We start from the raw sequence: 25,398 nt of genomic DNA on the forward strand, positions 1-25,398 counted from the left end.
AATCAATATTAAAAACCGGCCAGGTGCGAGTCAGGCTCGCGCAATGAGGGTTCCGTACTACAGTCGTATTTTTTCGACATTTTGCACGATAATTCAAAAACTATGACGCATAAAAATAAATAAAAACCTGTTTTATAATGTAAAGGTGAAGACCTTTCATATGATACCCCACTTGATATAGTCACTCACTTCGAAAGTTGAAAATACTAGTTATTAGTTCATGACCACAATTTTTTTTTTGTGTGATCTAACCCTAAATTCACGGTTTTCAGATTTTTCCCAAATGTCAGCTATAAGATCTACCTGCCAAATTTCATGATTCTAGGTCAACGGGAAGTACCCTGTAGGTTTCTTGACAGACAGACAGACAGACAACAAAGTGATCCTATAAGGGTTCCGTTTTTCTATTTGACGTACGGAACCCTAAAAATAAACCTTAACACCTAAAGAATTGAAAATTTTCCTTTGTATTGCTATACTCTACCTACTAGTTATAAGTAAGAGTTAGAATTCGAAATAACGATTTTAGCATTCACATTTAGTTCTATAGAAATTACAACCCTAGTTTTTCCATCCCCTTAGAAGTTTAGAATGTACTGAGTTGGTACTTAATATTTTCAAATCTCTTAGTATAAATACTACCTACGTATGTTGCATTTACTATAGAAAACACCCGACCTACTTGAACAGCATTAGCTCACAATTACGAATATAATCCAAAACTATCCCCTTATTTCGAGTACCTATACAAATATATTTAACCAACATAATTAATACTTCTATAAAATAAAAGGCAAACCAAAATAATCTTTATTAACATTAGAATAAGGCGGTAGAAAATTTTGTCAGAGGCATTTGTAAAGCTGTCAGGATAGAGGATGTACTCCAAGTGACGGTATTGTTGCTATCGACATGTGTCGATATTTGCAGAATGTCGATGGGGAAGATACGATTGTCGAATTGGGTGCGTCGATATTTAAGAAATATTGGCGTTTTATTGTCAGGGGGTTTAAGGATTTATTAATTCTTGACGCTTTCATAAAGAAATTGCGTTTTCTTGGATTGGTAGCCTCAATGTGGCTAGTTCCGTAGTACACAACCTCTAAACTAAACTAAAATGGCACGTCTAAATCTATTGCTATCCATTTCATAATGTTACCTACTTGCGGAAAAGAATAGCACTAAAAGACCTGTTAATTTAGTTTAGTTTAGATATTGTGTACAAGAGAATCGGCCTCAGTGTTCACGACGGGTACCTATCTAAAGTCACGAGGTTTAGCAGTTCTAAATTAAATTATGTTTGCCTGTCCTTCTTATAGTAGGTACCACTGGTAAGAAATGATGCGAATGGTCGAAAATTTAGTTGCCCTCAGAATCAGTGCCACTGTCCTCAAGAGCTCTATAAACTTAGTTAAAAATAAATCAAAACTAATATAAGCACCCATTACGCATCTGTATTCTGTGACGGGTGACCCCAGGGCCCTACGCGAAAACGATTACGCTCAGCCCGCGGCGCCTCTCGTCTGTAATAACCGTTTAATGGCACTCCACAATAAAGTAAACATCATTGTATCGACAGATGACATGTATTTGATAGTATCTAACTGTTTATTTGGGAATTGGGGGTTGATATTGTTTGTTTAAGAATTCCTTACGAATGCGTTTGGTGACACCAAACGTAAGGAATGGAATGTAACGGCTTTTACTTTTGGTAAAGATGGCTAGCAAAAAATTGCCCCGATTACGGTTTTTTTAAATCTATATGTAGTTTATATTCTTATATTATATTTATAAAAGGAAAAGCTGACTGACTGACTGACTGATCTATCAACGCACAGCTCAAACCACTTGACGGACGGAGCTGAAATTCATGATATCCACTATGAAAGAATTCTAGAAAATTAGTGAGAGTTCGATATAGGTAACAGCTTCAAAAATGACGGACTTTCATACAAACTTTCAGCCCCTATTTAACCGCCTTATAGGAGTGGAATTTCCAAGAACCTTTTCTTATTGAATCACAAGGTTGTAAAAGAAACCTAGAGTCAAAATTTCAAGTTTCTAACTCTAGCGCTGTGCGTTGATAGACCAGTCAGTCAGTCAGTCAGTCTTTTTATACATATTGTAATATTCGTAACGGTTGAAGAGCTCGTTCAATGCATATTAAATAGCATTAAAACGCCAGGGGTCAAAGATTTGTATGTAGATAACCGATCACAGCGGGTGATATGATTTCAACACTTATCTGATACTGTTTGACTTTGAAATGGTTAACTGTTTTAGCTACTGATTGGTACGGATTTGGTCAAATAAAAAAAAATTGCTCAAATAGCAATTGTGTGCAAATAAAAACCGGCCAAGTGCGCAATGAGGGTTCCGCACTACAGTCGTATTTTTTCGACATTTTGCATGATAATTTAAAAACTATGATGCATAAAAATAAATAAAAATCTGTTTTAGAATGTACAGGTGAAGACCTTTCATATGATACCCCACTTGATATAGTCACTCACTTCGAAAGTTGAAAATACTAATTATTAGTTCATGACCACAATTTTTTTTGTGTGTTTGTATTAGTTCTAGTAGTATCTAAATAAACAATACTGTTATGGTTAGTAATGTATATATATTTAAATATGTATATTTTTACTTACTGCATATTATTCCAGGATAATCTGGGACAAAAGAGACAACGTATCAGTTATTGCACTTTTCATCTAGATATATTATTTCAAAATATCGATTTCTCAAAAGGATTAAATAATATAATATTTTGTTCTCAAAGATAATTTCTTTATATTTTATAGAGAAACAAAAATTCAGGTAGGTATAACCTGACAAAATATCAATATGGAGATTATGTCCTCGAATTTTTTTGTTCAACTTATATATTTTCAATGTGTAAGTAAAAATATACATAATAATATGTTACAGTTATCTAAAGAAGCACTTAATTTAAAAGAGCTTAAAAATTATTAAATTCATATAATTATTATAACAATACCTACCTATTATAATATTAAACAGTAACCATTTCTATGTGCCACATAGTGAGCTTTTTTGATACTTGGGTATTTATACATTATAATTACTACGTAGATACATAACATATTGTGTTCGTAAAATAAAGAGACTAGGTACGCATACCTTCCAAAAGCAATGTAAAATAGTTTTTCAAGATAAGCGCTCTAAAAGTTTTGTTGATAACGATCGAAAGTTAAAAAAAAACCGAGAGTGTAAATTAAAAAGCGAAATCAGTAGAAAAGTAGTAAAGAGCTAAAATCAAATGAGAACTTGGCGCCTAGCAGGAGGGCTCCTTAATTAGGATTCCCGCCACGCTTGCCCTTTGCGAGGCCCTAAGGAACGGAACCCTTTACGTAATTGGCACGATAAGAATTTTAGGGGTGTGTGGGAAATGCATTCGCATTTCGCAGCCGCGGTTAATTCCTTTTCGTTTACACTTTACCTAACTACTGTTAGTAGGTATTGGAATGCTAGGATCATAAAGACGTATACCTACAGATGTTAGATATAAGTCCCGCAAATTGCTATTGCGCTGGAACCAAGTCCAACCAAGCCAAAATAAAAATTATACCACCAGTTCGAAACTTTAGTCTAGCGCTGACGTCACTAAAACGGCGGCCACGCGCATTAGCAATTTGTGGGTCTTATACTGACCTTATTTTTGCTTTCTTTTACTCTATTTGTCAATGGTTCGCCCTTTCCTACTAGCATAAAAATAAATAAAATAAAATAAAAATCTTTTTTATTTGAATAAACTTTTACAAGTACTTACGAATAGTCGGATGCATCTACCACTGGTTCGGAATGCCTTTCCTACCGAGAAGAACCAGCGCGAAATAGTCCGAAAATATATACTTAGTCCGAATAGCGAAAGTCGCGTGTATCACTACTAATCCGATTTTAATATAAATCTTTCACCATGAAAGCCACTTCATCCAGAAGTTCACGCCTTACTTGAATAATGAGTCCCAAAAAACCGGCAAAATTTTATTTTACTTAGAAATATTTCAATTTTTTTTTTGGGGATTTTTATTACCATTACACGCATCAACGCGAACAAAAGACCAAAAGTCAATTTGGGACAATAAAGAAATTTAAAAAACGTCAATCAAAACGACTAGACTTTTAATACAGGGTGTACCTTTCAGGGCTGTCCCACGACCGCCCCTAAATAAACGCGATAAAAGGGAAAATAATAATATTTGCCAGTAATTGGCGCCCCTGCTGGCAATTGCACTTCAAGAGATCTTGTAGGAAAGTGATTTTTGTTTTGGGGCTGTTATTATTTTGTAATGTTTGCTCGTTGAGGTATTGATTGCTATAATAAAGCTTGAAGGACTTGACCTAAGTATTTTGCTGAACAGATTTGGTCATTTCTTTTAAATGATGATTTTTAGGCATTGATGTTGGAATCCCCCTCTACTTTAGGTATCACTTCGTTGTCTGTCTGTCGTGTCTGTTAAGAAACCTACGAGCATAGGGTATTTCCCGTTGACCTAGAATCATGAGATTTGGCAGGTAGGTTAAGTCTTATAGCTCACTTAATCGTGAATTTGTGGTTACATTATCAAAAAAAAATGGGTTCATGAACAAATAATTACCTAGTATTTTCAATTTTCAAAGTAAGATAATATACCAAGTGGGGTATCATATGAAAGGGCTATACCTATACATTCTAAAACAGATTTTTATTTATTTTTATGCATAATAGTTTTTGATTTATCATGCAAAATGTCTCAAAAATACGATTGTAGTACGGAACCCTCGTGCGCGAGTCTGACACGCACTTGACCGGTGTAGCTACGTCCAATGCCTACGAAACATCAGCTTACCAAACAAGATATGAAAATGAAACAATTGATACGCAGATTGAGTTTTAACAGCAATAGGATTGGGCATTTCAATAAACACTCGAGTGTAGAGGGCCAAAATCCTCCGGCATCAAACCGATAAAATCGCAATCAAACGATAAAGGATATAACCTCCCCAAAATTAGTGGGCACCCCACTGTCAGCGCCCGATGTCGATTCCCACCTTATACCTACCCGCTGAGCGCACTTCATTCAAACAAAAACAATACAAACTATGGGAATGCAAACTTTTTGTATTGATTAAGTCATTGAAATTCTTCAATTCCTTACTTTTATATTGTTCACGCCTTTGTATGGTTCCTTAGGAGGTATGTATGGGAACGCCACCAATTTGTTCGCGTGGCCCAACTATGACCTCACCTTGGAAAGTCGGAATCTTAGAATATTGGACAGCCGGGGCGACAATCGATTCTTTGCCCTTTGTTATATCAACAATAGGTTTTGTGCTAAATAATTCATTTATTCGCGTAATAGTACTCGATTTAATTGTTGGGTGCCCTTTGGTTAATACTGTAGACTTTGGATTTGACACTGAAGAATTGGATTAGTGTTGCTTTAAATGGGATTCGGTATTGTTGGGTACAAAGTGGATTTGGATTGATTTGCCTTGAAATAGTTTAAGAAATATCAAGTTACATTTTCTTCTAATCTTTAGCTTAATTTTTCTGTGTACTCTAATTTATTAATATTCACCACAGAATACTATGTACATAGGATATTCACAGAGTACAGTGTTGCTAACTTTGGAATTTAATTTCATGGGATTCCTGGTTTACTTATATCTCACAGTAGCACTTCCTGAATGCGTTAAACGTCCAAAGCATCATTTATTAATTTGCCTACACGAACTTGACCAAGCACGATCAGTGGGACAATGGATTCCCGTATCTTCTTCATCAGCAAAGCATTGCAAAAGCCGCAAGAACGATTTATTGGTAGCTCGGACTGTTGATTTTAAAATTCTCTCTATTTCTCCGTTGAAGAAGTGAAATGCGATAGAGCAAAGATCTAAAAAAAACTACGAGACATTTCTACGCGATTAATAGCCTCATAATAAGGTGACAGAAGAGCTGGGTCAGTTTTTGCGCAACGGATCAACCTGCCAGCGCCGAAATGCAGCCAGTATTCTTGGCACCATTCCACGCGGGCATGATTTGTATATTCATTAGATAAGTCTAGCTTTATTGTACCTAATATTTTCATTAAAAAGCAAAGATCTTAAGTATAAAGATGTGTATAGCTACTGACCTGCCTAGTATCTTGGACACGCAGCCGTTGGAGACCTGCAGAATCCTGCTGATATCACACGGCCTCGCCCCCGAGTGGGCCAACTCCACGATCTTTTGCCTCGTGGAGTCAGGTAAGGGTCTGCCGTTGACGTAGACCCCTCCCAGCTGGTTGATGCCGCTGTGTCCGGCTGATGAGCACCCGAAGAGGGCTCCGCCGCCCATCGCCGCACTATGCATCAGCTCATCTAGAGGAGGAAATACTGTGTGTGACTTATAGATATACCTACTAGTGGTTCGCCCCGAACCTTGCGATATCCAATAATTCATATAAGATAGTTTTAACTAGGTATATATATTGGTACTGATTCTGAGTACAACTAAATTTTAGAGTATTCGCATCCTATTTCTACTAATGTAATATGAAAAGGACAGACACAGTTTGACAGTTTTAAAATTAATTTTGAGACGTCAATCCCCGTGACCTTAGCCGCCAGTCGCGAGCCTACTGTTTCAAGTAGCGTGCACTAAAATTTAATCTTTAAATGTAAAATTCATGTTCCGTCCTTTTTTAGCAATATTAAAAAGAAAAGCATGCAGATACTCTAAATTTAGTTTAGAGAAAGACAACAGAATCAGCGCCATTTGATAGTTAACTTTTATACATAAGACGCAAAAAGAATTTTGGCAAACTAAATTTTGAGTTTTAGTAGGTAGGTATAAATAGCAATTAGTCTTTATATCGCCAAATAATGAGCCTCAATAGCTCAACCGGTAAATGAGTGGACTGAAAACCGAAAGGTCGACGGTTCAAACCCCACCCGTTGCACTATTGTCGTACCTACTTCTAGCACAAGCCTGACGATTAGTTGAAGAGGAAAGGGGAATATTAGTCATTAACATGGCTAATATTCTTTAAAAAAAAAATGATCTAAGGAAATAATTTGTACTGAAGTGGGCACCTCGATTGACAAAGAGTTCTTTTCAAATAAATAAAAAAGTACCCGCAATTTTTAAAGTACCTGTCTATAAGAATAGGTGTAGGTCCCATCTTGCATTTAAAAAATAACCCGTTAAAAATAATCCGCTTTGCCAAAATAAAAAGGTCTCACTACAAAAAAGGGTTTGCGGCACGAGAAAGGAGACCACAAATTATTATCTAATCCCCGAAGACGATACTTCAGCATCCTTTATGTTACATACAACGATTATTAAAAAAGTTTTTTTTTGTGATACGAAATAAAACCTTCTTTTAATACCTGACAAAACCTTTTTTTTATTGCAGGATTTGCGCTTGTAGTGCAAAAGATATTCCAAACAAAAATTGAGGAAACTTTTCGATTTTCCAGGATAAAAAGTGGTCTAAGTAAATACGCGACAGTTCGAGATGGAATCAATCGGCGAGGAAACGCCCCGCACACCCACGCAGCCCCCACGCTAACCCGGTGCGGGCAAGCGCGGGTGAAGTGCGGGTGTGCGGGGCGTCCTCCCGCCTCATAGGTACTTACCCCGATTTCTATCTCAACCAGTCGTGGACTGTATTCATATACGATATACAAGGATAAGCTAGGTATAGGTATATACCAAATTTTGTTATGATAAATTAAACGGATGGGCCCTTTCGCATTTATACTATTATATAATATTATGGTGATAATTCATACAAAAAATTATACATAGTTACATTACATAATATTAAACCAAATAAGTAATACATATTATAAATAATAACAAACTATGGACAAAAATAAAAGTGTGCGTTAATGACTAAGTAGGTATAAGAGACCATTATTAAGGAACTAGATGATGCCCGCGACTTCGTCCGCGTGGATTTAGGTTTTTCAAAAATCCCTCTTTGATTTTCCGAGATAAAAAGTAGCCTATGTCCTTCTTCGGGATGCAAGCTATCGCTGTACAAAATTTCGTCAAAATCGGTTGAATGGATGGCCGAAAGGCTAGCAGACAGACAGTCAGACAGACAGACAGACGGACAGACAGACACACTTTCGCATTTATAATATTAGTATGGATTAGTACCTATGGATTAAAAGGCTAGGTATATTAATAATATTATGGTGAGGTGAGGATATATTATTATGCAGGTATAATACAAATTTCAAACCACATGAGTAAATTTCAAAATACGAAGAGGAATTCGAACCTTTCTCTGGTTTGGAACCCTCACTAGCTTTGCTCACTCTAGTTTTAAGTTTACGTAATTATTTCGAGCAGTGCGTGTTGCCAGTGATGACATATGGATCCGAGACATGGTCGCTAACTATGGGCCTCATAAGAAAGCTCAGAGTCACTCAGCGGGCGATGGAGAGAGCTATGCTTGGAGTTTCTCTACGTGATCAAATCAGAAATGAGGAGATCCGTAGGAGAACTAGAGTAACCGACATAGCTCAACGGATTGCGAAGCTGAAGTGGCAATGGGCAGGGCACCTAGTTCGTAAAACCGATAGACGTTGGGGTCTCAAGGTGCTGGAATGGCGACCTCGCACCGGAAGACGCAGCGTTGGAAGACCCCACTAGCTGGAAGGACGACATCAGACGAGTCGCAGGGAGGTTGCTACAAGAGACATACTCGTATATCCAGCAGTGGCCGTCTATCGGTTGATGATGATGATGAATTAATTTATCACCGTTAAGTACATGTTACATCATTTTCTAACAAATCTAACAATTGACAATAAAAACGTGTATTACAATTGTAGGTACTATATATCCATACTAATATTATAAATGCGAAAGTGTGTCTGTCTGTCTGTCTTCTAGCCTTTCACGGCCCATCCGTTCAACCGATTTTGATGAAATTTGGTACAGAAATAGCTTGCATCCCAGGGAAGGACATAGGCTTTTATCCCAGCAAATCAAAGAGTTCCCACAGGATTTTTGATATCCTAAATCCACGCGGACGAAGTAGCGGGCATCATTTAGTTTTAAATAAATGATTTCACTTTGAATTATTTTTGACTTTGCCCTTTGCATTTCATATTAAGTAGGTAATTAAACTAATATAATATTAAAAATATCAAATTGACAATAAATTTAACGACAACAACATAATTAGTATAATATAACGTAAAACAATCAAAACAGCTTTGTAACTGTAAAAAGCAGCTTTAACATACCAAAGTAGAGTTATGAAAATAATGTATTGCAAAAACTTTGCATCACACAAGTTTTGCAATATTAATTTTACATTCGTTTTTCACGTGGAATTAATCCGGCGAAATTACAGATGGCATTTCCTAACAGTTGCCTCGTAACAATTATACCTACGTCGGGTTTTTTCACGCCAATACGTCTCAATGGCCGTATTAGATCAGATGCGCTCAACCGTTTTTCGCTAGATAATTCCTTTTTTTTTCCACCCCCGATATATCAAGCACGCCTCGCGGTAAAAAGTGAACAATTGGATGCAATTTGCGGGCAAATTTGGGGCAGCCCTTGATTAAGAGAAAAGGGTGGGGGTAAAAAGTTCATTGTTTTGGCCCTTTTTGTGGTCGCTCATAATATTAGACGCGTGCTCCGAATACCAATACTTGGTCGCTTTATGAGTTTTCTTTTTCTGGTTTCCGTGAAAGGGTGACTAACGAGGAATATTTTTCCATAAAATAAACATCTTGGATTAATGGCGGTACCTAGTATGGCTGGCAGTTTACGTACCTACCTACCTAATTGAAAATTGGGGAAAATAGTTTCTATCTATATATATAAAAGGAAAAGGTGACTGACTGACTGACTGACTGATCTATCAACGCACAGCCCAAACTACTGGACGGATCGGGCTGAAATTTGGCATGCAGATAGCTATTATGACGTAGGCATCCGCTAAGAAAGGATTTTTGAAAATTCAATCCCTAAGGGGTTGAAATAGGGGTTTGAAATTTGTGTAGTCCACGCGGACGAAGTCGCGGGCATAAGCTAGTTCCTGATGTAAATCTTTTAGTGTAGGTATTTAATGTAAACTCTAACGTAACTATGCAAGCTGTTGTGCTAGTGGTTAGGGTGTCCGCCTCCAAATCGGATGTCGGGGGTTCGATCCCTGGCACGCACCTCTAACTTTTCGAAGTTATATGTGTTTTTGGTAATTAAATATGTCTTGATTTAACAGTGAAACCTGCATGTCTGAGAAAAAAGAATATATTTTTATTCAAGTAAACTTTCACATGTGCTTTTGAATCGTCAAATAGTTTAATTTGCCATGGAGAGTTTTCCATAGGTAATGTTCTCAAAGGTGTGTGAAGTCTGCCAGTCCACACTTAGCCACCGTGGCAGACTATGGTAAAAACCCTTCGCACTCTGAAGTGAGACCCGTGTTATGTAGTGAGCCAGCGATGGTTGATCATGATGATGATGATTATAACGTGAAACTACTGAGACTCACACATTGGGGTTTAAATAAAGCACAAAAGATATCATTATCATCATCAATATCTTAGGCAAAACTATTGTCGTCTATATACCGATATAAAATAGGTCGTTATTAATCGTCTAGTTAAATTTTTCCTAAAGTGACTGTGCAATTTAGTCATAACTGATAATAATTATAATGGTGCATTTACACATTCGCACGAGTCGTAAAACGAGCCGCGTTACTTCTGTTTACACACCTCTAGTCTCGTCTTGCACTCACGCAATTGCAGTGAGATTACACGCTGAGAGTGACACGCTGTCAGTTGGGCAAGACGACATACGTGGAGGCGAATATGTGAATAGACGGTTGTAAACTCTTTTGTTTGTAATACGTGAAAAGTGTTGTTTATATCTTCTGCGATCTGGATTAGCGTTAATATAATATATAGGTAAGTACATAAAAGGGTTCTGCACCCCTGAACAGGTTTAAATTCCAAAAAAAGTCATGAATAATGGCTGCCGCGAGACATTGATTTTTCTGCGCGCGCATTCTGCATTAATTATACCTACCGTTCGCCAATTACGTGACGTATTTTCGCGCCAAAACGTTATTAATAGTACCTCTTAGGTGACGCCGTTGGCCCCGTGCTAACAAGCAAGCTGTTAAAAGAACAATGGACAATTGGTGTGGTACGCCCTACGCTCCGCGCGTGGGTGGGCCAAGGGAGAGGCGAAAGCCTATGGGAATGTACACCCTACAGCTATATCCTACTAATCTATCTATTACTAATAAATAAAATTGAAGTGTCTGTCTGTAACTTGGAAATAACTACCTCAAATTAAGCTCATAATATGGTTATTTGAATTGTACCATAACCGAATCACACGTTTTTAAAACAATTGTCGGTCTGTCTGTCTGTCTATTGGAACGGGCTAAGCCGCGGGCATCAGCTAGTACTTAATATTATAAAGAGGCAGGTAAAGTTTGTAAGTTTGTTTGTAGGAAGTAATAAAACTACTGGATCGATTTTAAAAATTCTTTTACCAGTATAAAGCTACATTATTCCTGACTGACATAGCCTATATTATTTTCAAAAAAATTAGAGATCCCTACGAAAATTGCGAAACGATAAAGCTAACCGGGCGAAGCCGGGGCGGGTTGCTAGTAATATTATGAATGCGAAAGTGTGTTTGTTTGTTGGCTTAACTTGTTGGTTTGTTGGTTGGTTTTTGATATCATTAAAGATCTGGAGAGTGGCATAAGCTACTTTTTATGTTGAGAAATAAAAGAATTCCCTTGCTTTTCCTGCAAGTTTAGTAGTGGGAAGGTGGGTGATACATATCGCACGCTGCACGTAGAAGACCGTAGGGACTTCCACAGACCTATGTCCAGCAGTAAACTTCTATCAGTTGATGATGATGATGACGCCGTTTTGTTAGCCAGTTCATCAATAAAATTCAAATCATTTATTTAAAAGGTGCTAGTGTACATTTTTGATTGACAATTGTTGGATTTATAAGATGATGTAATAGCGTTAAAATTTATAACGTAAACTTAAATCTAAAGCTACGAGGGTTCCTCAGACCTGAGAAGAGCCCACAACAAACTCCTTCTTTAACCTGCTTTATGACAGTTTAGTTAGCCAGCTCCTCAATCCTAAAACCGCTTTCGCCTATGTGTTGAACCACAGACACGTTGCAGGCGCAAGTGCGCGTGTCGTGAGGGAGTGTTTTAATTTCAGAGGTGCAATTTATTCGAGCGATTTATTTTTAATCCCCGTTTTTATAGCCGCCGCTCTATAAATTTATGTGTAGTTGTAGTTATTTTTATAAATTAAGCCCCACAATGCTTGATGCGTTTAATCTTATATCCAAAAAAATGCTGACTGACTGATCTATCAACGCACAGCTTAAACTACTAGACGGATCGGGCTGGATTTTGGCATGTAGATAGCTATTATGACGTAGCCATCCGCTAAGAAAAGATTTTTAAAATTCAACTCCTAATGACGGTTACGCACTCGTCCGATCCGAGTCCGTGACAATAAGTACCGAAGTTGTCATAGAACTAGTATTTGTATGGTAGCTTATGACATAATATGACTTAGATATTTTTTTTATATCCGTATTTTCACGGATTCGGATCGGATGAGTGCGTGATCGCTCTAAGAGGGTAGAATAGGGGTTTTAAATTTGTGTAGTCCATGCGGACGAAGTCGCGAGCATAAGCTAGTGGATTATAGATGCGAAAGTGTGTCTGTCTGTCTGTATACCTCCTAGCTTTTCACGGTCCAACAATTTGACCGATTTTGATGAAATTTGGTACAGAGTTAGGTACCTTGCATCCCGGGAAAGGAAATAAGCTACTTTTAATCCCGGAAAATCAAAAAGTTCCCACGGGATTTTCAAAAACCCAAATCCAAGCGGACGAAGTCGCGGGCATCATCTAGTTTTACATAAGTAGGTAAGTACCTAGATAACTATTTTATCAAGTACCAAATAGATAATGCCAGCGCTGCGACCCCGTCAACGTAGATTAAATTTGGGGGTTGAATTTTCAAAAATCCTTTCTTAGCGGATGCCTACGTCATAATACCTACCTGCATGCCAAATTTCAACCCAATACGTCCAGTAATTTGAGCTGTGCGTTGATAGATTAGTCAGTCAGTCATCTTTTCCTTTTATATATTTAGACTAGCTTATGCTCGCGACTTTATCAGCGTAGACTACACAAATTTCAAACCTCTATTTCACCCCCTGAGGGGTTGTGTTTTCAAAAATCCTTTCTTAGCGGATGTCTACGTCATAATAGCTATCTGCATGCCAAATTTCAGCCCGATCCATCCAGTAGTTTGAGCAGTGCGTTGATAGCTCAGTCAGTCAGTCACCTTTTCCTTTTATATATTTAAGATTAGATACTAATGTAAGTAAGTATGGATGTAAAGTTGCAAACGAAGAGACTGGGTGAAAGTCACCCAGCCTAGTAGTCTGCATCCAAAACAGAACAAACTCCAAATCGTCTCTTTGAAATTAATAGGGGCATTTATATTCATTTAAATACAAAAAGGAAACATTAAATGCATTAGCATTAATCAAACACTTACTATATATAGTAAATAAGTTATTTAACTAAGGGCCGACCCTTCATATGCACACCTGGTGTCACAGACAGACAACCAACCCCCACTTAATGCCCTTCTTATTATTATTTTGTATCTGTTTTTGAATTGCTTTAATCTGTGGGGGAAGTTTAATTGTTGGTCCGCCATTTTGGATGCACTAAATCCCGTTTGGATTAAAATTTTGAATGATCTCCTAGCACCTTTATTAGCGAATGACCGTTATTTTATTCTAATTTTAGTTAACTTAAAATGGTTGAGATGGCAATCGGGGAACGTGCCGGGAGGATGCCCGCACATCCGCACGTCACTCGCACTCTCTCGAGTGTTTCCTCCGCGATTGCCATCTCGACCTTTCGCCAACTAGCAGTGGCGTAGCTAGGTAACTAAGGGCCCTGGGGCAAATCAAAAAAGGGGCCCCACTGCTATCTAAACTGGTTATAAAAAAATGTCGACTCAAATTCACAATAAAATGCACATCGATGAATAATAAAACGCACATATCGCTATTCGTCAAGTTGACTACACGGCCAACCCACAGAAAGAATTTAGGGGAATTCCCTAGAATATATAACTTTTGAATTTCTCTCAACTGAGTTGCCATGATTAAACCCGTGTTGCAACCTGACATATTTATTTTGAAAATGGGAGAAATTTTCAAAAGTTCAGTTCGATCGAGATTTTCTGGTAAGGATTTGAGGGCCCTCTGAGCTTGAGGGCCCCGGGGCACTGCCCCGCCTAGCCCCTAGGTAGCTACGCCAATGCCAACTAGGTAGGTAGGTATATCTCTATTCTACATTTTTATTCTGATACAACTTAGTCCGTGACTGTTAATCACATGACCTGATGGTAAGTGATACTTAGTACATTAATCACACTTCTAAGTTTGTATGGAGAATGGCATTGGTTTAACCTTTGAGCCTCAATAGCTCAACCGGTAAAGGAGTGGACTGAAAACCGAATGGTCGACGGTTCAAACCCCGCCCGTTGCACTATAATTGTCGTACCTACTCCTAGCATATTAGTCATTTAACATGGCTAATGTGCTTTAAAAAAAAACTACGATTAGCTAATCAATAATAATAAAAAATATATAGACATTGGTTATTCTACTTAACCCACCCATGACATAAATGTGTATTTGTTTGCGCCACCAGTCGCAGTTTACGTTTCATCAAGTATTCATTGGCTTAGCTAATAGGTACCTAGGGCACGATTCTCCAGCCAATAATAATTATAAAGTAGGTCTATATAAATGAAAAAATAATCAAGATATTAAAAAAACACAGCAGACTCCTTTTTAAGGTACAAGGGCAATTGAAATTTCGCAATATGTAATGTGAGTTGTAGATCAAGTACAGATCGCGCGGCGAGAGTTTGGCTTTGACCTTCGGGTGGAGGGGATTACTGCGCATGGGTACTGTCACGCACACAATACTTTTCCTTTTTTATGTACCAGGTTGGATATTTGAGTGGGTCAAAATTCATGTACAGTGGTAATAATGCTAGAAAATAATACGAAATAGATAAACTTCTTCATTTATTAAAACTATTGATAGTTATTTTACTTATATAAAATGTTTATTTCCTTTTAAAGTTTACAGAGACAGCGATGAAAATTCTAAATAATTGTTTTTTAATAAAATTATTTATTCCAAGATACATGTAAAATTGGTACATACAAACAAAAGAAAACTTAAAATAATTATTAAATACAAAAGTTAACATTAAAAAAAAGTCTTAGCAGCAGTGCTATTCAGATTCTTATATAATAAACAATTAACGAAAATAGCAATTCACTTGTGAACGTGATTGTACAAACAGAGGCAGGGAACGACTGGAGCAGTGGAGCGCCAATCAGAGCACCGCGTGCGCCTACACACCCGCCCCGCACCCCACTAATTGCCCGTTGATACCCAATTTCTGATTTCTGCGCAATAACGGTCAAAGCCAAACTCTCGCCGCGCGTACTGTAAGTTATAATGATTGCCGAACAAACGAATAAGTACCTACCTATTGTAAATATGTTTTCTCTGTAAGTGAATTTTGTAATTCTTTGAGAGAAATAAATAATTCTTTAACCTGATTTTCAGTCAATTTAGTCAATTATGACGTGACGAACACATGAAGCATTTTATTGCAAAACCCATCAAGCCCTGAAAATTTTCAGCAATATTATGCGAAATAATTGCTCCGGATTGCTCCACTTATTGCTCCAGTTCGATCCATACGTGTTGCCAAACAACAATTGTTTAGAAAATTGCACATGTAAAGGCACCATTACATCAATGAAAAAACCCTCTAAATCTAGAATCATAATCCATCAATCAAAAATATATATTTTTAAAGCGAACTAATTTGAAGAGCACCCACTGAAAAGAATTTAAATTATTTTAATGGAACTCCTGAACTTCCTCTATCGATTTAAAAATCACGCCTAAAAAACGCACCTTTGATCAGCGTACAGAACTACTACTTAAAAAAAAGTTTGGTGACCTGTCATGCTTCGTAGATATATCGTAATGATAACTAAGTATGCCTACCTATTATATATCTACTAAAACCTTCCTCAAAGGAAAATTCATTAGTTTCGACTTTCGAGTAATCCCAAACATACATAGGACATATTATAGTACATACTTACGGGTCGAATACCTACATAACCTCCTTTTTGAAGTCGGATAAAAATGTATAAAAATTACCAAAAATTGTGAACCTCGAAATAAAATAGCACATTAAAAATATGTGCACATTTTTTCCAAAAGTATTTTATGTGACCCATTCAAGCCGGCCGTTTGTTTTGCCATGGCATAATTTATGGCGACTGACGGGTTCCACGCCCCCTTTTCGGGAGCCGAGAAAAAATACATTATTGATAAAATGATGAAGAATGAGAAATAACACATTAGTTATAAACGGCTGTCGAGATTTTTTCTTTTTGTTTTGTGGGGTATGTCTTGATAGACTACTTTATCTATACCTACGTAAATTAAATATTCATTATAGTCATCATCATCACTAACCGATAGACGGCCACTGCTGGACATAGGTCTCTTGTAGGGACTTCCACACGCCACGGTTTTGTGCCGCCTGAATCCAGCGGCTCCCTGCGACTCGCCAGATGTCTTCCGTCACCTAGTGGGGGTCTTCCAACGCTAAGCTTTCCGGTGCGAGGTCGCCATTCCAGCACCTTTCGACCACCCCAACGACTATCAGTTTTTTAAAGTATGGGCACAAATTTAATATTGTCTATGTTACGGGCAACGTGATTAACTGGGCATTATTAATAAGGACCGGCCATTATTAATAATGCCCAAGAGTGATGGGCAAAGTGATTAATTTATCGTATTATGCCATGGCAAACCCTTGCCAGACACCCTTCAACTTATAAACTTTAAGGGCGTCTGGCACGGGGTTTGCAGTGATATTTCTAATACTACCAGTAGGTATAGGAGTGGACTGAAAACCGAAAGGTCCGACGGTTCAAACCCCGCCAGTTGCACTATTGTCGTACCTACTCCTAGCACAAGCTTGACGCTTAGTTGGAGAGGAAAGGGGAATATTAGTCATTTAACCTGGCTAATATTCTTAAAAGAAAAAAAAAAACTGTTCTGTAAGAAAATATAAAAAAATTTACACCTCTATTACCTGTTAAGTATGTCCCAAAGCCACCATTATCCAAACAAACGTTCCTCCCAGTGTTGTTGAAGGCAATACACACAGAAACTTTCAGCTTTTATGAAATAACGAAGATCTAACACGAGCTGGCTCTTTCTCTAAAATATTTCTTTCTCTATTTCATTTTTAAAATGACATAATTTTATTTCTTGTGCATGTTTTTGCTTTGTTGCATGCTTTACTTTTAAATTTTAATGGAGTTCAAAACAATTAAATAATTGCAAAAATTTATATCTTTCGTTAAAAATGTTAGTTTGATTTATAAAATGTGCTAAATCTAAGTTTTTGAATTTGCATAGTTTACATAACTAGCCGGATTTAAGCATTTTTAAATACGGATTATTTTAACGACTTAGGTACCTTTTATTATTATTCACAGTTAAGACAGCTTAACTGTGATCTAAGAGTTACTACTTTTTTACCTAACGGTTTATTTGTATGGGTAATTAAAATTGCTACATCCGTATTTTTTTTATTTTGGAGCCAAAGTTTGTGCAATTATACTTTTACGGTCAAATATAATGCTGTTACTTCTTTAGTCTAGCTAGACTTCTGAATAGGTAGGTATTTACATTGTTTTGCTGTAGATAGGTAGATACTTAATGTACTGGTGGTTCTGACAATTGACCGATTTTTCTTAGGCAATTCTAAATTTTTCTCGTTCTTTATGCTTCCTGCTCTCTATGGTATTGGTATGGCAAGGCCGGTAACGCATTGGTGGTTCCTCTGGTATGGTAAATTCTGCAAATATTCATGGGCGGCGGTGTGACCCACCTGCTCGTTTCCTCGCCATTTTTATTTAAAAAAAATGAATTCGATTGATTATTGTAGACTAGCTTATGCTCGCGACTTCGTCCGCGTGGACTACAAAATTTCAAACCCCTATTTCACCCCCTTAGGAGTTGAATTTTCAAAAATCCTTTCTTAGCGGATGCCTACGTCATAATAGCTATCTGCATGCCAAATTTCAGCCCGATCCGTCCAGTTTGAGCTGTGCGTTGATAGATCAGTCAGTCATTCAGTCAGTCAGTCAGTCAGTCAGTCAGTCAGTCACCTTTTCCTTTTATATATATAGAAGAAGAAGATAGAAGAAGAATAGTTTAATTAGCCTGAATTTTGACCCTTGATTGATTTTCTTTGGGCAACCCTACATTTTCTTGTTATTTATGCTTCCTGCTTTCAACTGGTATGGAATTAGTTTCGTTATCAGATGGGCGAAGAAACAAAAACAATTGGTTACTCTAACTTTCAAACCCATTCGAGGTACTATGTAGGTAGGTAGGTACTGTGTTGGTTCATGTATTATGATGATTCAGATAAAATACCTTTCATATACTCTCATGGGAAATCTTTGATTTTGCCATGTCCTTCGCCGAGATGTAAGCTATCTTTTTACCAAATTTCGTCAAAATCGGTTAAACGGGATAGCTATGAAAAGGTAACAGAACAACAGACAGACGGACAAACACATTTTCAAATTATTATCAAATAAAATAAAAAGAAGAAAAATAAATTAATAAATGTTAAAAAACATACTTAAATAGATATGTATATTATGATTATTTATAGGTAGGTATGTCACACCTATCTTTCCACCATTACCAACAACAGAAGAAAATTCTTGTCATTAGAAAGCTCTCGGTAGAATTATCCGATATTCATTTCCCCATACTTTCAATGCTTACAAAACACAAAGGCGCTCGCAAACCTAGTGCTTAATCATTAAAATTCCCCCGTCGGCGTAACAAAGCAACGTCTGTTTATCTCCCTCTTACCGTCGATTTTCCGCTCTATTTGTCTCTATCTGGCGCCTAATGTGACAAGATTGTCGCATGCTCCGTTTAGTCCCGGATAATTATATTTTGTTGGCAAGCTGCAAGAACGCTTAGAGAATCTGTATTCGAAGATAAATGCTTAGTGTGTTCTTAACGTAGGTTCTACTTTGTAAGGCTAGACCGATTTGTAGGGTTCCGTAGTAAAATGAAGATTACAGTTTCGTCCAGTCCATCTATCCGTCTATTTGTCTGTCTGTGTGTCACATCTATTGTCTGTCTGTCAAGGGTATCAAAACCTATAGGGTCCTTCCCGTTGACCTAGAATTATGAAATTTGGCAGATAGGTAGGTCTTATAACAGAAATAAAGAGAAAAATACGAAAACCATGAAAAATGAAAGATAAAAAGTTCTATTTCTTGTACGATGGTACGGAACCCTTCGTGTGCGACTCCGACTAGCACTTGACCGGTTTTTCTCATAATTATAAAGCTAATAAGCTTAAAAAGCTTGAAAAAGTGCGCTGGATTGAGAACCTTTTGAAAGTCGGTTAAAAACTACTTAACCCGGTAGGTAGCTAAATTGCAATCTGTTTTTTTTTAAATATTTTATCTTACTCACAGAACTTCTGAATTAAAAGTAAAAACGTTCCAAAATATTTTAATATTGTCGTAAAAATGATTCTCACTTGAATTAATAAGGTGTTTCTGAATTATGTAAACCGCTACTAATTAGGTATACAGACGTCATTCTTATTTATTTAAATATTATTTCAAAGCAAAATACCGAAAAAATGTGTAATACCTATAAGGTTTTAACACCTACACCCGAATTTAATTACTAATTAGTTCTGACGTTCTTAGTATGGCTGCCATCCAATGGGATTTCCAGGGATTTGTCCCTATTTTAAATGTATAGCACTGGAATTCATGGTCAAGAGGCTCCTTTAGAGGACGATTCAAACGGCATGTGTCATATTCATTATTCAACCTTTATGCAATGCATTAAGGTTCCAAGTTTCAGCCATATCCGTGCAATAGCTTATACCTATTTGAAAGAGTACCAAACAGACCACACACACACACACACACACACACACACACACACACACACACACGCACATACACACGCACATACGCACGCACACACCCACGTACACACACACAAATACAAACTTTCGCCTTTATAATATTAGTATGATGCTAAAGTGTGTCTATTACTACATAAAGGTACTATTATGATTTTTTTTATCAAAATCCATCAAGTGTGATTAGGAATCATACCTTAAAGAATTTTTTTGTCAATTTTCGTTAAGTAAGTAGCTAAGTAATATTATTTTTAGGTTTTGCTATTTGATTAAACCTTGACCTCTAAAATATAACTTGTTAGTTTAAATACCTATGTTGTTTTTAGATTTTAGTTCTGAATTAATTAATATAATTGATTGTCACCCTACTTTTAATTACTTGTTTGCATAAACACAACCTTAAATCTAATTATAATTTTCGAACATCACAGATTGAATGAGATTAAATTTTAATAATTATACAAATAACAGCTTTTTAGGGTTCCGTATTTAAAGTACATGAGTAGATATCTTAAAAAGTGTCAACGGGACCCTATTAGCGGAGCCTCCACTGTCTAGTGTCTAACCGTCGCGTCGCGACGTCGATCTCTAGAAAATGTGCACGTAATCTATGCTTATCGGTCCGTCTGTCATTGGAGTTTAGTTTACAGTTTGAGCCTCGAGCGGACTGAAATCTGAAAGGTCGCCGGTTCAAATCCCACCCGTGCACTATTGTCGTACTTACTCCTAGCACAAGCTTTACGCTTAGTTGGAGGGGAAAGAGGAATATTAACCAGCATGATAAACTTGGCTAATATTCTTTAAAGAAAAAAGTTTCAGCCGTAAAGGTGGACGTTCAGTCGAGCGCCTTTGGCGTCAGTGACGCCGCAACAGTGTCAAACATCAATGAACTATGCAAAATATTTAGGGAACGTCATTCGAGCGCAGCGCCATTGACGCCGGCGTCAGTCAGGACGCTGCGCTCGAATAGGTAACGTTCCTTACATTTGCATAGTAGGTAGGTATCTACAACCCGTTTACTAAAAGAATGGACCTGGCTTCGATTAAAAATTAAAAAAATTAAAAACTCAACAAGTGGCAGACAAAAATTCGTAGTAAGTAGGTAGATACGTGTATGTTCGCATCTTTGTCACTGATACACGTACTACGAATTTTTGTATATTAGTATGATGCTCTATCGCGGCGTCACTGACGCCACAGACGCTCAACTCGAAAGTCTACCTTAATAGGCAGCCAGTTGAAATTTTCAAAGAATAGGTCCATAGTCGCTTGTACTGCCGGGTGCAAACCTAGCTTTGTTGCTGACCCTACGTGTTACTACAGCCTGTATCACGACAAATAAGAATTGTTTCCTACCATTTGAGCACCTTGCTTTTTGTCGCCCTGATATTTCTATGGCATCTATCATATTATTTACAAGAAGAACTTATATAGTGTGGTAATACGGAACCCTTCAAACGCGACTCCGACTCGCAGTTAACTGGTTTTTAATTCATAATTATTTATGTGTTGTGTAAATTGAAGTGCATTTTGAGCACTCAGCATTACTTAGCTCATAGAATGAAGAGAAAAACGTAGTAGGTATTAGCCTTATCTTTGCTTATAAATTTGCTGTGATAGCCTAGTGGTTAGGACGTCCGCCTTCTAATCGGAGGTCGGGGGTTCGATCCCGGGCACGCACCTCTAACTTTTCGGAGCTAAGTGCGTTTTAAGTAATTAAATATCACTTTATTTAACGGTGAAGGAAAATATTGTGAGGAAACCTGCATGCCTGAGAGTTCTCCACAATTTCTCAAAGATATGTGAAGTGTACCAATCCGCACATAGCCATACCTAGTGGTAGACTATGGCCGAAACCCTTCTCACTCTGAGAGGAAACCCGTGTTCTGTAGTGAGCCGGCAATGGGTTGATCATGATGATGCTTATAAAATTTAGCGATTTTAGGGGTGATAGCCTAATGGTGCGGTTCGATCCCAAGCAGGCACCTCAATATTTTTTTGTTTATTGATTGATGTTTTTAAATTGAACCTGGGACGTTTAGAGGTTCTAGAGACGTTTAGTCCTTAGCTGCCTTTTCCCAGGGCTGCGCTAGAAATCAAAGTGTTGAAGTTGTTTGGGATGCTGCAATATTCTCAATAAACTTGGTCAAAGTTAAATTTGCGTTTCCAGCGCAGTGTGAACTGCTCTTATCATGTTCGATCGCCGGCCGCGCGGGTTAGAAATTCAACATCTATAGAAATTAGAAATACATAGGTCCTACGTGTGATCTATCTCTTAGAAATCCATACTAATATTATAAACGAGTCCACAGCTGGACGTAGATCTCTTGTAAACACTTCTACCACACGCCACGGTCTTGCTCTTGGATGCAGGGGATCCCTGCGACTCACTTGATGTCGTCTGTCCACTTAGTGGGGGGTCCGCCAAAGCTGCACTTTCCGGTCATCATCATCATCATCATCATTATCAACCGATAGACGTCCACTGCTGGACATAGGACTCTTGTAGGGACTTCCACACGCCACGGTGCGACTCCGGCTCCGGCTCCCTGCGACTCGTCTGATGTCGTCCGTCCACCTAGTGGGGGTCTTCTGACGCTGCGTCATTCGATGCGAGGTCGTCATTCCAACACCTTGGGATTCCAACGTCTGTCGGTTTTCCGAACTATGTGCCCTGCCCCTTGCCTCTTCAGCTAGTTCTCCAACGGATCTCCAGCAGCAGTATCATCATGATCAACCCATCGCCACTCAGTGCGGATCTCCTCTCAGAGTGAGAAGGGTTTGGCCATAGTCTACCACGCTGGCCATGTGCGGATTAGCAGCAGTATAGTTAAATCTAATTAAGACTGAGATAGTTTTATCAGTTATCTCAATTGGTCCAGCGGTTTTCCCGTGAAGACAATAAAATAAACAGACAAACTGTTACAACTTTATATTAATACAGAAAATAGAGTAAACAGGTAAGCCAACGGCTGAAAGGTAGCCCTACCTCATTTACAAGTTACAACAATAGACTGAGAGCCGGCGGGAACAAGTATCTCAAAGTTTGAAACTCGCCAACAGGGCAAACTTGCAGTCTTGTTACTCAGTTACTTTACAAGAAAAAATACCTACCTAACTACTTAGCTATAATATACCTAGTCTACATCTGTAATATAGTCTGAAAAGTCTAAGCCATACTAATATTATAATGCGAAAGTGTGTCTGTCTGTCTGTCTGCTAGCTTTTCACGGCCCAACGGTTTAACAGATTTTGATAAAATTTGGTACAGAGGTAATTTACATCCCGGGGAAGGACATAGGCTACTTTTTGTCCCGGAAAATCAAAGAGTTCCCACAGGATTTTTAAAAACTTAAATCCACGCGGACGAAGTCGCGGGCATCCTCTAGTTATTTATAAAATTGTGTTGGTATGTCTTAATAAAATAAAATAAAAACACCATGTACAATAGGTATGATACCTCGAATAAACATTATTCTATTTTATTCTAAAAAAAAATGTTTCCTCACGATGTTTACCTTCGCCGCTAAAGCAAGTGATATTCTCTGAAACTTAGGAAACCTGCATGTCTTAGGGCTCTCCATAATGTTCCCAAAGGTGTGTGAAGTCTGCCAATCCGCTCTTGGCCAGCGTGGTGGAATATGACCACAAATTTTTGAGAGGAGAACCGTGCTCAGTAGTAACTTGTCTAATCTAATAAAAAAGTTACCACTAATATTACAAAATGTGAAAGTTGCTTTGTTAGTTTGTTCGACAATCACGCTGTCGAAACAACCCGCAACAAATCGAAGTGCGTTATTCAAGATCAAGATTGCATGTGCATAATTCAAGACCTGAAAAGTGACAAAGGCTACCTTTTATCCCGAGAAATCTAAGTGTCCACACCGGACTTTAATAACCTTATTTTTGTCTAATTTTAAACTTTCTTCATATTGTTTGGCTGAATTGAAAATAGTTTAAAATAAATTACCTACTTACGTGTTAATCTATAATTAATATGTATTGCTAAGGCTAACTATTAGTCATAATATTAGGTAGATCTTTTTTACCTGACACGATAATTGCAAATGTTGTGTACTATCGATACATATACCTATCAGAGTGTGTTTGTGTATAAGTGATGTAGTAAATGTAAAATATGTGTATTGTATGTGTTCCTAATTAATAAAATAAAATAAAAATAAAGCTAAATCCACGCGGACGAAGTTACGGGCATCATGTACCTAGTATTTTTATAAGGCTCAGTTCACACAAAAAGCGATTGTATGACCTTTGCTCGAGTATTTTATCTCTACGAAGATTTGCCAATGTAATCTTGGGCTTATTCCCAAAGTTTCAAGAGTAGGTAGACGGATGCACTCTACTTTGTCCAAACTAACGACAAGTGGTGCCAAGACAGTACAGAAAGTACGAATAGCTTGCTTTGTATATATCTGGCACCAACTACCTAACTTGACTTGTTAGCGTTTTGTTGCTCGGAAAATATGCAAGTTAATTGTCTAGAAGGACATCTTATTCGCAAAATATGCTAATTACTAAAGGCATGTCAGCCATATTTCTACATTTAATTTCCCTTAGCTGACTAGCGGCCGAAATTAATAAGCTATTAAAAAAGTCAGTCAGAAAGGCAGGTTTATTAAATATTAGGTATTTTTAGATAAGTACACAACACACAAAGTTCAAGTTTTTAGGTAGTTTTAGGAAAGAACAATACTTAACCAGTAATTTAGTCAGTGTTGCTGACACTATCCATCCACGATTTGCTGTACTAAATATACAGGCATAAGCTCTATACAAGCTACCACAAATCTCTATCCCTAGTAGGGCAAATCGTGGATAGATAGCTTATTAATTACGACCGTTAAAAGATAAACGAATCGCAGAAACATTGTCGGAGAAACGCGTAAGCGACGTGATCTGCACGGCGCTTTAGACTTTCTGGAGTTTTTCAGGGTTTTTTTCACTCGCATCATGATTTCGTTGTCAGTTCGCGGTAACAAGGTCGTATGAGAGGCGTGTCTTACGCGTATGGGATGCGTCTCTTACGCGTTTCAGCGAGAACCTACTTGTTTGCCGTTTTGGTCAGTTAAGGAAAAATAGATTATACCTAAATGCATGTATCTTGCATTACTTAGGGAAGAACTCGGGCTTCCTTCCTTTTTGGCTGGTGTGTGTGTTAGATATTAATTTTATCAATTAAATAGGTATTTAAGTATAGTATAATAAAAAAGGTACTAACAATATTGGACTTCTGTGTCT

The 25,398-nt window shown here is 37.6% G+C and overlaps 1 protein-coding gene across 1 annotated transcript in view; it reads right to left on the reverse strand.

The window, feature by feature from the left end:
• The window catches only part of toy (twin of eyeless), a 93,896-nt gene that overhangs the window by 62,770 nt on the left and 5,728 nt on the right, over window positions 1-25,398 (reverse strand). Inside the window, exons 3-4 of the mRNA XM_069506247.1 lie at window positions 6,144-6,369; window positions 2,655-2,675 (exon numbers count right to left, since the gene is read on the reverse strand). Of these exons, the coding sequence (XP_069362348.1) occupies window positions 2,655-2,675; window positions 6,144-6,369 (247 nt within the window). The remainder of the gene's footprint in view (window positions 1-2,654; window positions 2,676-6,143; window positions 6,370-25,398) is intronic.

This window comes from Maniola hyperantus, chromosome 22 (genome assembly GCF_902806685.2).
Source record: "Maniola hyperantus chromosome 22, iAphHyp1.2, whole genome shotgun sequence".
Taxonomy (NCBI): domain Eukaryota; kingdom Metazoa; phylum Arthropoda; class Insecta; order Lepidoptera; family Nymphalidae; genus Maniola; species Maniola hyperantus.